This window comes from Podarcis vaucheri (genome assembly GCF_965113315.1).
Source record: "Podarcis vaucheri genome assembly, chromosome: 9".
In the NCBI taxonomy this organism is placed as follows: domain Eukaryota; kingdom Metazoa; phylum Chordata; class Lepidosauria; order Squamata; family Lacertidae; genus Podarcis; species Podarcis vaucheri.
In genome coordinates this window covers 41,766,636-41,783,929 of record NC_138767.1, presented here as the reverse complement: position 1 = coordinate 41,783,929, position 17,294 = coordinate 41,766,636, and the positions used below count along the sequence as shown (strand labels likewise).

Below are 17,294 nucleotides of genomic sequence, written 5' to 3'. Positions count from 1 at the left end.
ACCTCTAGCAGCTGTTTTTTTCCTTTTTCAGAAGCATCCTCCTTGCCAGGTGGATCAATGCCTACTGAATAAAGTTGCCTGCCCCTGCTGATTTAACTATCAACCTTTATCCAGATAAGAAAGTGAAAACAAAATTTAAATCATGTAGCAAGCTGAGTCTCTTTGCAACAGAAAATATCACAAAAGTCTGCCTCATCATCCAAGGCGCAACTACCTTTCTGTGATAGGGATGTGGGTGGCGCTGTGGGTTAAACCACAGAGCCTAGGGCTTGCTGATCAGAAGGTCAGAGGTTCGAATACCCGCCACTGAGTGAGCTCCTGTTGCTCCGTCCCTCCTCCTGCCAACCTAGCAGTTTGAAAGCACATCAAAGTGCATGTAGATACATAGGTACTGCTCCAGCAGGAAGGTAAATGGCGTTTCTGTGTGCTGCTCTGGTTCGCCTGAAGAGGCTTAGTCATGCTAGTCACATGACCCGGAAGCTGTATGCTGGCTCCCTCGGCCAATAAAGCGAGATGAGCGCCGCAACCCCAGAGTCGTCCACGACTGGACCTAATGGTCAGGGGTACCGTTACCTTTACCTTTCTGTGACTATATAATGAGATAAAGTTGGAATACGTTAGATTGCTGCTTCTTGGGAAATCATTATATTACGATGAGCCTAGAGAAAGTCAACAGACGAGAAGAAAGATAGAAAGGGAGACACAACAAAACTGCTGATTCCATTTAACATTTATTTAACACTAAAATTATGTGTACCACTTTTCAGTAATGAAGATGGGACTACACCCGGGTGTACTCCCTACTTTTATTAGTTCTGTACAGAAGCCTCAATGTCAAGTCCAAAGTCCGATCAACATATTCAAATGTAATCTTGATAAACAGTGGCTTGTATGCTGTTCCGGAGGAACAAATGTGCAAAATCTGTGTACAGGTCTTGAATTTAATATGTGTCTACAAGGTTCTGGAAAAGTTAACATAGTCCAAACTAGTGTTATATATATAAAAAAAAATCAAGCACTTAACAGCTACAAATAATAATTCTAAAAATAAAATTAAAAAATTCAAAATAAAAAATTGTACTGTCATTTTCAGTGAAGCATGTACTGTATACCAATCTTCACTGTACTACAGAATGAATGGATCAGGATTTCTGATGCCTGGACTCTTAACCAGCCCATGTCAACCTGTTGCTGATGGGAGTTGTAGTCCAAAACACCTACACTGCACCAGGTTAGCACAGACTACTCTAAGCTAATGGTTGGTCAATTCCAAATAAAGGTTAAGGCAGGGAAGGGAAACCTGTGGCCTTCCAGACATTACTGGACATCATCAGCCTCAGCCAGCATGGCCAACAGTTAGGCATAATGGGATATACAGTTCAGCAATATCAGGAGGCCCCCAGGTTCCCCATCCCTAGCTAAAGGCGATAGTTTGTACAAGTAGGATAAGCAACCACTTGCCAGTATTCAGGGTCTGTCCCCATGTGGACTTATCTGGAGGTAGTATCTTTTTAACACATTGTACCAGCCATCAAATGTGACCTTCAAGTTCATTAGCCAACATCCAAAGAACCAAGCTACTAGTTCGACATGCCCGAGGAGTCCAAGGCCTTGCTTGTATTTATGGGTCTTCAGTTTTGTCCACCCACCCAACCTCGCCATGACAAAGCAAGGGAGGAGTTTCAAAAGCAGCTTGTGACATGGCATGGTGGTGTGCTTGCTTTAAATATCTAGAGGGCTGTCACACGAAAGATGCAGGCTAGGATCCAAACTAATGGCTTCAAGTTACAAGAAGGAGATTCCGATTATACATCAGGAAGAACTCTGTGACAGTAAGAGCTGTTTGACAGTGGAGCAGACTTCTATGAGAGGTGGTGGACTCTCCTTCCTTGGAGGTTGGATGGCCAGCGTTCATGTGTGATTTACTCGAGATTCCTGCATTGCAAAGGGTTGGACTAGATGACTCTTGGGGTCCCTTCCAACACTATGATTCTATTAAAGGAGGTGGGATACAAAATATCACCCGGCTTGCCCCCCATCCTTAAGCTGATCTAAATCAGTTCTTTGGATCTTTGCCATTGTTAATAAAACTTACATTAAAGTGCATTCAGGGGGAGACTCCAGCTTCTACCTTGTCTCATGAAGTTTTAACTCCCAATGGGTGTGCAATCACTGGAACTTCAAATTGCTCGTCTTGCCTGATTACCTTCCTTTCAATTGCCTCTTCCTGACCAACTGGGAAACCAATTCAAGAGTGTGGAATGGCTCAACAGCATCTCGAGGAATCCAGAGTGGTTCTTCATTAGTTGTACAATGTATCATTTATCTTGCTGCACGTTGACTTAAAATACATACTACACCACTTACTGAATATACGTACCCAACTGGTTGCACACTGAACACACTTTGAACCACTGGTGCAACATTTTGAAGCCAAGCCTTTTCCAACCTGGTTCTTTCCAGATGTTTTGGATAAAAAAACCCATCCTCCCTGATCCATTTACCATGGAACTATGCTGGCTAAGGCCGATGAGAGCTGTAGTTCAAAACATCTGGAGGGAAGTAGGTTGGGGAAGGCTGGGACACAACACATGTTTTGTTTTTAAATCCAAATAGCAATTTGGAAGCCTCCAATGAAAGCAGTGCTAATCTAGAAGCTAAGTTTCAGTAACCATGAAAGACGAAAGAAGCAAACAAGACTGAGCAAGCATTAAAAATCATGTGTTTCTGAGTTGCTAGTATAATTAGACCTCCTGCAGACTGTGGCAATAACAATTCCTGGATCCCATAAAGTAGCATCTATCTGCAAACAAACAGCAATGATTTAATGGTAGCAAACTCTATATTACAGTGCTGCTGGAGCTGCTGCTGTACTAGAAAGCAGTGAAGGACATGCATTTTTGGGGGGAGGGGAACAGTGGTTATCTCTCAGAAAGATATTACAAAATTTATTGCTTAATTATATTAACAGGAAATAAATAGGCTCTTCATCCAATGCACTAGACAGGAAATACCAGTCACTTTCAAAGCAACAAATCTGGCATTACTCAGAACATTTCCTTATCTGTGCATAGGCGTTAGCTGAACATTTTAACTGATAATTGCCACCAAAACGTTTCGGTGGTTTCTTGATTTTTGAATGAAGCATGTGCTTCTGGGTTGATATGTGTTTGACGTTGTTTGAAAACTGAATGAGGCCAAAGATTTGTTATTCTATCAAAGATTTTAAATCTGGAACATTTTTAATCTGGAAGTCCAACAGCATCTGCCCATACGCCTTGCCCTGTGAAAGCAAATAAATAAATATATATCACTTTATGCAGCAACAAAGGTAATTTCTTATTCAAACAAGGGGGGACCCCAAATTTGTCTCCCTAGTGACCCTCCCCCTTTTGAACAGCAACTCCCTTCCTCATGCTGCAAACTATTTCAGTTTGGCACTTTCTATTCAATTACCTCATGGCCCCAAACATGTGTGATTTCTGCCTGAGAATGTATGTGCAGGATTGCACCATATGAGTCTCTATAGAAAGGGAAGCCAAGATACAAGAGAACATGAGGCTGTCCCCAGAAGCTGTTTGCAGAGGCCAACACATAAATGGGGTGGAACATGACAAGTCACAGGGTAACCCTCTGAACTCCAGGGGTGGAATTCAACTAAGTATTCCTCGGAATAGACCCATTGAAATCAACAGTCCTAGCTTATTAATTTCAGCAGCTCTACTGTGAGTAAAACTTAGTTGAATACCATCTTAGAGCTAGAATTGGTAACTTCAGGACATTAACATCTCAGCAGGTAATGGCTGGTTAATCTATCACAGTTTGTTAAAAGGAATGTAAGGGGCGGGGAGAAAACAAATTGCTTGAGTTCTGTGTCTTGTGCCACCTTAAAGCCTAAGGCTGCAATCCTATATCCACTAATTTGGTAGTAAGCCACATTAAAGGGCTTACTTCTTAGTAGACATATATAGGTTTGCACTGTAACAGACGTATTGTGGTATACATTTAATGAACCCCGCCTCCCCATCCCATTTACAATAAAGAGGGCTCTAATCCAGGAATGTTTATGCCACAATACATCTATCAATCTTGTAAGGGGCAAAAGACCCTTTTGATTTGCTGCAACAGACCAACTCAGTAACCCCTTTGGAAAAAGACACCTACTTGTGGGTCACTTCTCAGAGATGCAGTGCCACCGCCACCCAGGGCATTTTTCAGAACGAAGTTTAATCCATGTATTCCTGGCATTTCATATCTGGAAAAATAAAATATAGCTGTCTGCTTCACCAGCTTACAATTTAATCACACTTCTTAAGAAATCATACTGGGCCTGATCATGGATTACAAAACTTGGATTTAGAAACTAAACACGTGAGTAAGTGAAATGATGCACATTTAAGGAAGATGACTTCAAGGAGCTGACCTATTTTAACAAGTTTGTGCATAAGGCAGACCATTTCCTTTTATTGCTATGTTTATAAAACTAGCAGACTACAACAGTCTGGAAAGTTTATTTCCAATACAACAGTCTAGAAAGTTTATTTCCAATGTAAAAGCTAACATAATGTTTAGTATCCAAACTTCCTGAAATTCTTTGGCAAGTGATGATTGTTTGCTAGTCATACCCCAATTCTGGAGGGTTTCTTCCTTCTTCTCATGGACTTCTCATGGACCAACATGACCGTGCTTTTTTAGCTGCCTTAGTGACTATAGAAGCAAACCATTCATGGCAGAAGCATCCATAAGAAGCTACATTCCTACCACCTGAAGAGGAACTTTGCATTTTGAAGGTTATATCCTGTCCTACCACTAAGATTACCACACAATTTGCTATAACTGATCTCCAGATTTGCTAACATACAGAATGCCATGCTTTTCTTTATTTCAGCTCTCTGACTAATCAGGAACCCAGGGTTAAGCCACTGAAGGCATGGGGCAGATCTGGGTTACTGTTGGACGATATAATTTTTAAAAATGGGTTCCAGACATTGTTTCTTTATCCCAGCATGAATAATAAATAATATTATTTAATACCTGTAGCTCCTAACAGAGACTGATCAGAGACACTCTGTAATCTCCATCATGAAACTGAGGCAAAAGCGAGCAAAGAAACTAGTGTGAATTTTACCTTGTATAGTAGGTTAGTTTCTTTACAAATACCTCTCTATCCTCCATCAAGCAAGGAAGAAGCATTACCAGAATTCAAGGCTAGGCAAAACCAATCAAGTAGCATACAAAGCAGGGCTGGTGGGGTGTGTGGCTTGGGGAGAGCCCTGATGAGCATATTTGACCTGCCTGGCCAACATCCAGCATACTGTTGTTGTTGTTGTTGTTGTTGTTGTTGTTGTTGTTGTTCCTCTCCCCTTGTCACTATTTTGTGACATCTTGGTTGGTACCAATACAATTCCCTAAGTTTTTTAATGGAGCAAACTTTGCTTTTCTACATGTCCCGTCCCCCCATATATAATGAACTGTTATAATCTGGGTGAAAATATCAATTCCAAATATATGCTAAGATGAAATGTGAGTGGAGTTTTGCCTGTAGAATGCAACTTTCCTACTTTCCCCATCTTGCTTGGGACAGCCCCCTGAAGAACCTAAAAACAATGCTGAGGATCAGCTCCATGTACGGAGCAAAGTTTAGAGAAGTCTTCCCTCCAAAGAGCAGTTCCACTCTAGCTAGCAGGCTGCTCCCAAGCTTGACTAAGATGGGATGCAAGTCATGACTGAAATGGGGCTCCTCTAATGTGCTTTCAGACTTGGTGCCACTTATATAATAATAATAATTTATTAATTATTACCCGCCTATCTGGCTGGGTTTCACCAGCCACTCTGGGCGACTCCCAACCGAATCTTAAAAACACAATACAGCGTTAAATATTAAAAACTTCCCTGAACAGGGCTGCCTTAAGATGTCTTCTGAATGTCAGGTAGTTGTTTATCTCTTTGACATCTGATGGGAGGGTGTTCCACAGGGCGGGCGCCACTACTGAGAAGGCCCTCTGTCTGGTTCCCTGTAGCCTCACTTCTCACAATGAGGGAACCACCAGAAGGCCCTCGGCGCTGGATCTCCGTGTCCAGGCTGAACGATGGGGGTGGAGACGCTCCTTCAGGTATACAGAACCGAGGCCGTTTAGGGCTTTAAAGGTCAGCACCAACACTTTGAATCATGCTCAGAAACATACTGGGAGCCAATGCAGATCTCTCAGAACCGGTGTTATGTGGTCTCGGCAGCCACTCCCAGTCACCAGTCTAGCTGCCACATTCTGGATTAATTGCAGTTTCTGGGTCTCCTTCAAAGGTAGCCCCACATAGAGCGCGTTGCAGTAGTCCAAGTGGGAGATAACTAGAGCATGCACCACTCTGGCAAGACACTCTGCGGGCAGGTAGGGTCTCAGCCTGCGTACCAGATGGAGCTGGTAGGCAGCTGCCCTGGACACAAAATTGACCTGCGCCTCCATGGACAGCTGTGAGTCCAAAATGACTCCCAGGCTGCGCACATGGTCCTTCAGGGGCACAGTTACCCCATTCAGGACCAGGGATTCTTCCACACCAGCCCACCCCGTCCCCAAAGAAGAGTACTTCTGTCCCATCAGGATTCACCCTCAATCCATTAGCCCCCATCCATCCTCCAACCACCTCCAGACACTCACACAGGACCTTCACTTGCCTCACTGGTTCTGATTAAAAGAGAGGTAGAGCTTCACTAACATTCTCAGTTAGGGTGTGATTAAGCTGCCTGGGGCAGGTGGAATGACTCTGACTCTGTATGAGGGGCTGCAATGAGCTTCTACAAACAATTCGCTAATCATCAAAATACATGCAGAAGATGTGTATTGTACTGTTCTCTGGGAGTTCAGGGAAGATGACAATGTGTTGCTGTAAATCTGGGAGGTTAGTCTGGATGCCGCCTGAAGGATCCCCAGATTGTGAGGCTGACATCTGGTAAGCAGATAGCTATGCTTTAGCAATCCTTCTAGATCCTATTACCTTGATGGATCTGGCAGAGGGGTTGGTACACACCTACTTTTGCCAAAGAGGTGTCTCTGAATGGAAGGGGAGAAGTTTTTGGAATCAGGGCTCAGCTCACCCCCCCCCCCCAATTGTTGGAGGTAATGCCAGGAAGGTACCGTATTTTTTGCTCTATAAGACACACTTTTTCCCTCTTAAAAATTAAGCTGAAATGTGTGTGCGTCTTATGGAGCAAATGCAGGCTGCGTGGCTATCCCAGAAGCCAGAACAGTGAGAGGGATCATGCACATCACTCCCTCTCGCTGTTCTAGCTTCTGGCTTAGCCACGTGAAGCCTCTTCAGGGCACTGGGAGCCTTCATTCCACTGCCCTGAGGAGGCTTCGCACGGCTATCCCTGGCTTTTGCGGGAGGTGGGGGAAGGGACAGAGGGCAGCCCCTCAGTCCCTTGCCCCACCTCCCAGAAAAGCCCGCAAGAGCCGCGCGGAGCGTGTGTGCAGCTCTGGAGGGCTTTTCCCTGAGGAGGGAGAAGCCTGCAAGTGCCGCACACACGCTCCACGCGGCTCGTGAAAGGGAGCGCTGAGCAGAGCCTGGGATGCATACAGACTGCTTAGCGCTCCCTTTAAAGAATTTTTTTTTCTTGTATTCGCCCTCTAAAAACTAGGTGCATCTTATGGTCAGGTGCGTCTTATGGTGCAAAAAATACGGTATGTGTCTGTGAAAGGGAGCAACAGCATGGCAGTCTTCTGTTGGAGCTGGAAACACACAGGGATTTGTGTTCTTTGAGAATTCAGAGTGGCTTTGGTGTTCCCCCACTAAAAAAAATACCAAATGGGGGAACAAGATCTGTTGGGGGTGTTAAATAAAATAAGCTATATATAATTTTTAATGTAAAAGATAAAAGATAGCTATATACGAGTATTATCAAGTTAACGCTCATTTAAGTTCTATTTTAACTGGGCAATTCTAGGCAATCTCTGCTCAGAAGTATGGACCACTGGAGTTCATTATGCTTACTCCCAGGTAAGTGAGTACAGAATTGCAGCGTTAAATCTTTCTGTCTGAAGTCCTCAATGGCACAAAAACAGAAAGTTAAACTTTGTAATGATTTCTACAGAAATAGTACTAAACAATTGTACTCATCTGAAGTCCTCACTGGAACAGAAACAGGAAGTTACATTTTGTAGTAATTTCTACAGAAATGGCATCATAACAATTGTGCTCATTTGTCAGATAGTATACAAAAGAGAAATAGAGCTATTAAAATGCAAGAATATGGTTTTCCTTCTCAAATTGCTATTCAAAATTATGTGTCATTTTCTTTTCAATGGAAAGCTTGTTTGCTTTTGTTCCCATAGGCAAACAAATTTTGTCAGTCCAGTAAGAAGCCTTCAGATCTTAAAAGCATGTGAGTATAATTCCTTCTAATCCTCCTCAAGGGCAACACAAAAGTGTTCTTTCTTCTCACTGGTCGCTTTTCACCCTGTGTTCACATTATTCTGTTATCACATCCTTAAAAATACACAGCAAACTAAATGCCTATGATTTGATTAATCAAAGAAATTTGATTAAGCCAAAAACTTCAATAGTGGCCTGAGCACACGTTTTCACGAAGCAAATATCTGTTCACAATGCAAAAATGGCACAGTTAGCTCATGGTCCATAGCATTGCTCAGTGAATAAGATAACTATTCTCTAGCCTTCAGAGAACACAAGTGCTATGAACTTAACCTTTGCAGAAGACCGCATAATCATGAAGATTTTAAGGTTGATAAAAAAATGTTGTTCTTCAGTTTGCCCCCGAAAGAAAAAAAATGCGACAGAACAATCGAATCATTTCTTGGAAATCCCACAGCAAATGTCACAAGCTGGAAGGCCTTAATTAAAAGCCTTCCTAAGTTTCCTAGCAGTTCGAAAGCACGTCAAAGTGCAAGTAGAGAAACAGGTACCGCTCCGGCAGGAAGGTAAATGGTGTTTCTGTATGCTGCTCTGGTTTTGCCAGAAGCGGCTTGGTCATGCTGGCCACATGACCTGGAAAAACTGTCTGCGGACAAATGTTGGCTCCCTCGGCCAGTAAAGCGAGATGAGCACCGCAACCCCAGAGTCGTCTGCAACTGGACTTAACTGTCAGGGATCCTTTACTTTTACCTTTAAGTTAAGATCAGAGGACATTCCAGAGTCATTTCTCATCTTGCTTCCACTGTAAACAGCATTGTAACAACCATTTGAAGGACAATGACTTGGGAGTTTGGAAACAAAAATATTTAAGGTGGAATTCCAAGGCGATTATTCCATCAGTACAAGCATATTTGTCTGCCAGACAGAATGACCTCCCCTCTTCTCATCCTGCCAGCTGTTCTGGGGATTCTCTCGACCACCCCCTAAACGCCTTTGGGGAGGGTACAAGGGTGCACAGTGGGAGAAAGGGGAAAGTCCCATTGTGCTAGTGCAACTTGTCTTCCGTTAGTACAATTTAGTTTAATCCAGTTCCTTAGCATCTAATTTAAATATCAGTAAATAATAACTTATTTCTACAGGATCTTGAGGTATCACAATGGAAAACTTTGGTAGAATTTCTGTTACCTTATGGCCATTTACTCGCTGTGAATTATTGTTGTTTCCATTCCTAGTAAGAGGCTGGGTGGTTTTATATTTAACATCATAAATTATCTGATTTATGATGAGTCAAAGGAACAGAGATTGTTATCAATTCCTCTCTGAACTCAAGTAAGAAGTCACATTCTGCATACGTACAGGATTTGGTTCAACACAGAAATGAGCCCAAGGCATGAGACAGATGCATCATTTATGCCATTAGTATTAACAGAGTAGACACTGTAAGACTGAACTACCAGTACAACTAGTCCTATTACTATGACGATGAAACATTTGTTAGGTGTCATAGTGTGCTAGATGCTGTGACAAGAAATCTTATAATTTAATTAAGATGGAAAGGTAAAGAGAAAGACCAGGGTTTAGATGAATGATCTTGCTCACTGGTTTGATCATGTGTCTCCTCCCTATCATTCTTGTCACTGTCCTCCAGATACATTATATACCAATGTTGCAGTGCTCCTGTTCATGGCTGTCAAGTCACCTCTCTGCTCTGTTTCCTCCCATATCCATGCAGAAGATTTTCCCCATTCTGCTAAATAGCACTAGAGGACTGTTGGCCCCAAACCTGAGTACCATATAGCTGGAGGCAGGGGATGGGAGAGGCATCTCCTCAACTTCAATTCCTATCCCTCTTTTGGGATACTTACAATGAGCTGTCAAAGGCTTGAGTGGCCCAATTCACACTTTTTCCTCTGCCCTCCATTTTCATTTCCTTTCCCTTTTTTCAGGATGGTGTTTGCTTTTAAATGACACAAATACTCTTTGTCTCAAACTGTTGTCAGACATACACTTGATCCTATCTTGGTCTATTAAGCCAAGATGTAAACAAACCTTTTGGTCATTCCCACAGCCTCTTCTCAACTAGAGTAAACAAACCAGGAAGTTCTCTATTAATGATAGGTTTCCATTTCATCTGAACAGGAAACTTTATTTCACTGCTTTGGAGCAAACCAAGATATTAAGTCAACTTCAGGCATGCCTTAATATCTCAACCTCTTCCATACTTTCCCTGTTCAAATGAAGCAGCTCAGTGGAGCCCCAAAATCCATTTTTCTACTTGTGATATTGAATCAACCCTTCAGTGGGAACATTTATGTGTGTCCAATGTTCTCCGCTGGACTTTTGCCTAGAATAACATTTGAAGCCTATTTCAAATGTGAATATTTTCTAGTAATCTAAGAATATGACAAAACAGTTTCTTCAAGCCACACTGCATGAATATTTTAATCTGAAAAAGCACATACCTTGTGACCGAGCTCTCTTCAGACTGTTCCTTCTCTAAAAGATGTTGGAAATACCCTTCTATAGTCTGAGCAGTTAGTGCTTTCTTGAGGTATGGATAGTACAGTGGATGTCGAGCTACTACACCTGTTGTTGCACACAAGAAGAACGCAACTGTTATGACGTCAGAGTCTAGCCTCCAGCAAGACTAGGAGTCAGAGGCTGCAGTCTCTTCAGTTAAGGAGACAGACCAGGTGCAGGGCTCTGAGTGTGCTGCTGGACAGCAGGAGACAACTGAGCCTGCAGAACATAAGCCCCACCCCCAAAGAATCTCCCATATCTCAATGGCCAGAGCTGGAACTCTCAAAAGTACAGTAACTTTCCCCAGAGCCATCCAATGCCTCCATATTTTTATTTACAACACTAGTCCAGCATCACAGGGAGACACCAAGATGGAGGCTATGGAACAGGAAGTGCACATATTCAGGCCAGAGGGTTGGCCCTTTATGGTCCTGAAGGGGTGTGCTTGCTTTAAAAGGCTTGGTCTGTTCTCAATCTTTGTCAGAGCAAGTGGCTCACTTGATGCTATCCATGGTTCTGTAACCTTTGACCTTCTCCATGAGATCCAGTACAGTTGTACCTTGGTTTTCGAACGCAATGCGTTCCGGAAGTCCATTCAACTTCTGAAACATTCAGAAACCAAGGTGCGGCTTCCGAGTGGCTCACAATTACACAGGCGTGCCGGAAACAATAGCGGAAGCCACATCAGACATTCAGCTTCCAAAAGAACGTTGGAAAACTGGAACACTCACTTCCAGGTTTCGATCGTTCAGGAGCCAAAATGTACGAGTACCACGGTGTTCAACAACCAAGGTATGAGTGTATTGGGCCCGAAAACAACACCAGCCACGTACTGTTTTATGGCAAAACTATCATAAAAAAACCCCATTCCATTCCAAGTTTTTTCTCAAACCAACAGCCTTGCAGGGCTAAAAATAAATGCATTTTCTATGGGAGGTCTTTCTTCCTCTCAGCTGTTGTTTCATGTTTGATGAGCTGTCCTTGCTGGTATACTAATAATAAAAAGTAAGGTAAAGGTGTGTTTGTTTTCTGCTGTATAATCTTTGCATCTGGTGACACATTTTTAAAATAAATTCAAATATTTATATCTCACCTTTTCCAAAACAGTCCCATGACAGCTTACAATAGAAGTACAAAGATGTGATAAAACAACTACAAACTATTTTTTTAAAAAAGCAAGATCAACATGACAGCCAAACAAAGCATCAGTAGGAAGTAAGAAAAAATTCCAAGTAAAGGATGTAGATGATAAATCCATATAGCTTATTGGGGGAAGATCTAGATTTTAAAAAATTGAGGTCTAGTTTTATATGAAATAAACTCAGTCTTAAGTTACTGTATATTGCTTCCTGCATCTCTTTCCACTGACTTGTGATAAATGAACAACATATACAAGGGTAAAATCCTCAAAGCTTAACAATAATTCATTGATTGTGTTTCTCTTTGGCAGATGGGAACTTAGTTGTATTGACAGTGATTTTAATAAGCTCTTCAAGTTTGAAACGCACATATACAAAGTGGGACAAAGGGGTGGAACACTGTCAAAGCATTATTTTGAATGCATGAAATGTTTAAAATTTTGTTCTACTGCTTCAGCATCAGTTATCCTTGCAATAATGTATGAAGGTTAAGCATATTCTCAATGTGGTGTGAAAGTTCCATTCATTTAAAAAACAGCTCACATATGTAACCATAAGAATTGAAGAATACCTATGTTTGCAGAATTGCCTTTGTCCCCACTTCTGGTATAGGCAAGTTCTTCCAGACGATATACATGAGGACCACTTGGTAGATCTATACATATGGAATGAAATAAAATTACTGCTTTCTCACCTGCAACAGCAAAGCTGTTGTTTTGTTTGTTTATACTCTCTAGTGTATTGCTGCTTGCAGACTTGACCAGGCTTCCTCAAACTTGGCCCTCCAGATGTTTTTGGTCTACAACTCCCATGATCCCTAACTAGCAGGACCAGGGATGATGAGAATTGTAGTCTCAAAACATCTGGAGGGCCGAGGTTGAGGAAGCCTGGACTTGACTCAATCTTCATGTATATATTCTTAAATGAAGCTAAGGTACGAATGATCTGTAACCCTTAGCAACCAAAAACAAAGTTAAGGGAAAATGTATTTTTTTAAAATATTGAATTCTTTATTACAATAAAATATTCACCGCATATACAAACACTCCAATAATAAATATTATAATAATAAATCCTTAATAGGCCAAATTGTGTACAGTATATATCAACATAAACCAAATGAGGTCAAGTTGGCTCACCCACCCACTTTATCCTCACAACCAACCTGCGATATAGGCTGGGAGAGAGAAAAACAGGCCCAATGTCCTCCCAGGTGGTTTATAACAGAGTGGGAATCTGAACCTCAGTCTTCTCAGTCTTAGTCTGGAACTCTAATTTCCATCATTTACCAGTAAATTTTGAAATAACTACTAGGAATGAGAAATGTCCAAAACAAGCCCCCAGGTCCAATCATATATGATATTGCTACAACACTATCACAAATCTGTCCTTTGTGCAATATCCTGAATCTGTTTTAGTAATTAAATAGTCCAAAACTTTCGAATAAACCGTAAAGCAAAATTATGGCATGTGGTCTAATATGTCTTTAAATAATTGTTTATTCTGTTAAAAATGGTAATTCTACCAATTTTCAGCATGTGGCTATAAGGCTATAAGATTATGCCCAAGGCCTATTATATTTTATAATCTGCTAAGTTTAGGATCTGCTACAAGAAATATACTTCGCACATTTGACAGAGAAGATTTCTCCAGATTTGAGAAACTACAACAGCATTTGATTTATTTTCAAGTGGACATGACTGTGTGCAAATAGAAGAAGACTGTACTGAAAAGCACACCCTGTATAAAGAAATGTCTATATGCAAAAATAAAAATAAAAAATCTAGGTATGGAGCAATTTTAGTGGTAAACAATAGTACCTTTTAATTCTTCCTGAGTCATGGGCTCATCATGTGAAATTGCTGCATCTGAAGTGAATGAAAGATCCTCCTCATATGTTTCAACATGTAGCCCATTGATAAATATGTCAATCTGGGGGGGGGGGATATTATTTAAACAGTTAAATAGGCTTGCCACATATACAAGACTAAAAGCCATGTAGGCAACAAGTTAGATTGGTAAAACAAGTCAAATGGGTAAAACTGTTTGTGTTAGTGCTCCCATGCAACATCTAGCTTGGGCTTTCAATGAAATCTGTGTTGACACAACCTATCACACCAAGGCATCAGCTGACTGGACTATAATAGCTCCTGCTTACAGATATCTCACAAATCAGAAGTGTCTACTGCAACCTATAGACGCAGCCAACAAGCCAGCCATGTCAGTGGCCTTTCTCCAGCTTTTGATTTTTAAAAACTTCTGTGGTGGTCTACAACCATTTAGGTGCAAGTACAAGTTTTGCAAAAGATTCAAAACAAAGTGGAATGAGAAGCAAGCAAGCCTTCCTTGTGTACATCCTGCATTGGTCAGCAGAAATTGAAGACTAAGTGGAACTCAGGACAATAGGCACCATTCTTACTTTTAACAGATTGTTAATTTGGGGGGACTTGGAGGGCAGAGGAAGACTTATTGAAAAATGTTGCAGCTGCTCCCCAGTAAAAAAAATGCAAGGTTTTATCCCAACGCTAGCCATACCCCCTGTACAACAATTGAAATGAACATACATGACTTAACTTAGACCCATTAATTTTATTGGGCCTGCTCTAAGTATAAATTAGTTGTATATTACCCATACAATTGTATATTTTGAAATCAAAAGGTTTCTAACTTGTAAAGATACGAAACTGCACAAACACTGTTTTGAAGTTAAGTACAATTACATAAAAGCTGAAGGAAAAGCTCCACTGATCCTCATTCTTCACAAGAACAGAACAAAGCTCTGTTGCAAACCAAATAATAGAATCTTTGTATCAATGCAATTCTTTGGAGATGGGGGGAACCTTATGCAATAGGTTTTACTCTAGGTCAGACTTTAAAACAATATTTAAAACAGCACGCATTTATGCAACTACTGAAATCCAGGTCAAACTTTAAGCACAGGAAATGGTACAGTCTCTCCCACCCTGCATGGGCCAAGTTTGACACATGAGTGGGGACTCCCACCTGTCAGTCGCAATGACCTCAAGTGACCTGTTTCTGCAAGCGCTATGCTAGCCTCCCAAATCAGCTGATTGTCAATGCTTGAATGGAAGCATCAATGATCAGAAAAATGTCAGTGCTGCTACAATAGGACTTAGCTACCATACATCTTTACCTGCATCAGGTGCAGAGCAGGTGGCATGGCTTGGCCAATAACAGCCTCATGGGCCGAGGGGTTAGGCCAATGGGCTGGAGGTTCCCACAGCTGCTGGAACTGCTACACTTTATTAATAAGGACATTACCGTTCTTCCCCAACTAGGCTAGAGAAACACAGAAGGAGCTACAGTGGTACCTCGGGTTAAGTACTTAATTCGTTCTGGAGGTCCGTTCTTAAACTGAAACTGTTCTTAACCTGAAGCACCACTTTAGCTAATGGGGCCTCCTGCTGCTGCCGCGCCGCTGGAGCACGATTTCTGTTCTCATCCTGAAGCAAAGTTCTTAACCCGAGGTATTATTTCTGGGTTAGCGGAGTCTGTAACCTGAAGCGTATGTGTCAGCGCTGACTCAGGTACTAGCTCACAGAGGACCAACGCCAGTTGCTCTTTATAAACAAAAGTCTTTATTGTGGTTCATTGTTGGTTTGACATCCGTGGCGCTCAGCGCTACGTCTGAGTCCTTAGACCGGCGAAGCTCCGTCTGACTCCTCCCCGCCCATACACCAGTTCAAGACCCGAGCTTTGCTCCACCTTTCCCTCTCCTCCTTTTGCTCCTTTCTCCTCCGGGTCCTCCTGCCCTCTGGGGTTGCCTCCTTCCTACTCTCTTCAGAGGCGGATTCTTCTGACTCCTCCTCACCCTTCCGGCGGGCTTTAGGACCTGGCTCCCAATCCGGGTTTTCTGCTGGCCCGCGCGCCTCCACATTTGAACTTGGCGCGCGCACCCAGCCGCCTACTTTCCTCCTAACGGCTACACTGCTCCCCCCACTGCTTTCTCCTTCAGGGAGGCTGGCCGGACCTGCTCTTCCCTCCGCCCCTCCACTCTCTGACTGAGGCGTGATCAGTCCAGCCTCACTCTCTCCTCCTGCAGGAGGCTCTTGTTTTAACCCTTGGGATTCTTCCCCCCCCCCCGCTACGCTCTGGTGGGGAAGCTACCCCTGATTTCCAGCTGCCGCTTGGAGACTCCCCACTGGCCCCCCTTGCCCTGCCTTTGGGGGCCCCTTTCTGGGAATCCTCTGATTCGCTGGAGAGACTCATGGAATCTCTCTGATCACTGGCATACCCTCCTGAACTCCCCTCAGATTGTTCCCCTTCGCTCTCCATCTCCTCCTTCCCCTGTGGCTCAGTCCCTGAGCCCATGACAGTATGTAACCTGAAGTGTATGTAACCCGAGGTACCACTGTATTTGGAGATAGAGGAGGGAGGGATGAAAGTGCAGCAGAGTCAGAAGAAGCCTTGTGTTTCTCATTCTTAGGTCCTCAGAAGACATTTTGCCCCAACTCCTTGCATGGATAAGAGTATATGAAAATGTGATTTCTCATTACATATTAAATATATAGGGAGGATTGTTCAAGCTTTGCTACTCTGGCCTCGCACGGGTTATTTGATTTAGGGGTGTGCAGCTGCTCTGTTCTGCAGCCATACCATAATGAAGCAAATTGGGGTGATTTTACTTTTCGCTGAGTCCAATCAGGGGCGTATGAAGTGGGGGGCGGAGGGGGTGGTGTGCCCCGGGTGCCACTCTGGGGGGATGACAAGATGGCTCCCCTCAGCTGTACGACGACCATATGGGCTGCCGTTCTCGCGCACCATCCATACGGGCATCGGTACATGTTGCCACGCATGTGCACTCCGTACGGGATGCCGCGCATGCACACTCCGTACAGGATACCACACATGTGAACTCTGTACAGGATGTCACGTATGCACAGCCCGTACGGACGTCGTGTGTGCGTCACTGGGCGGTTCTCCCCACCCCTCAGTGTCCCACTCCAGGGGCCAGAGAGGATTCCTCCACCACTGAGTCCAACCACAATGTAAACAAACCACTTCGAGTCAGAGCCGGGCCCTCACAAAGTTTCATGTCACGCTGTTTTTCTGTGCTCTCTTCCTTTCTGTTCTCTCTGTTTTCTATTCCTCTATCTTTCTCTACTTTAAGATTTAAGATTTTGCAAGAGGTGTGACTGCCTAAATGCTGCTTGCAGAGTACTAAAGAGCTCCAAATTGTTTTCTTTTTCTTTTTCTGCTAAAGCATAATGGAAGATTCTTTTTAAAAAAGAGTTAACTTTTTAAAAA

At 42.8% G+C, this 17,294-nt stretch overlaps 1 protein-coding gene across 1 annotated transcript in view; it reads right to left on the bottom strand.

Annotated features, from left to right (window-relative positions):
- Positions 1–712: 712 nt before the first annotated feature.
- The window catches only part of LOC309540647 (uncharacterized protein), a 45,350-nt gene continuing 28,768 nt past the window's right edge, over positions 713–17,294 (bottom strand). Inside the window, exons 16-20 of the mRNA XM_082237665.1 lie at positions 13,847–13,958; positions 12,598–12,681; positions 10,830–10,953; positions 4,165–4,255; positions 713–3,283 (exon numbers count right to left, since the gene is read on the bottom strand). Coding sequence (XP_082093791.1) covers positions 3,209–3,283; positions 4,165–4,255; positions 10,830–10,953; positions 12,598–12,681; positions 13,847–13,958 — 486 coding nt within the window. The 3' untranslated portion in view covers positions 713–3,208. The remainder of the gene's footprint in view (positions 3,284–4,164; positions 4,256–10,829; positions 10,954–12,597; positions 12,682–13,846; positions 13,959–17,294) is intronic.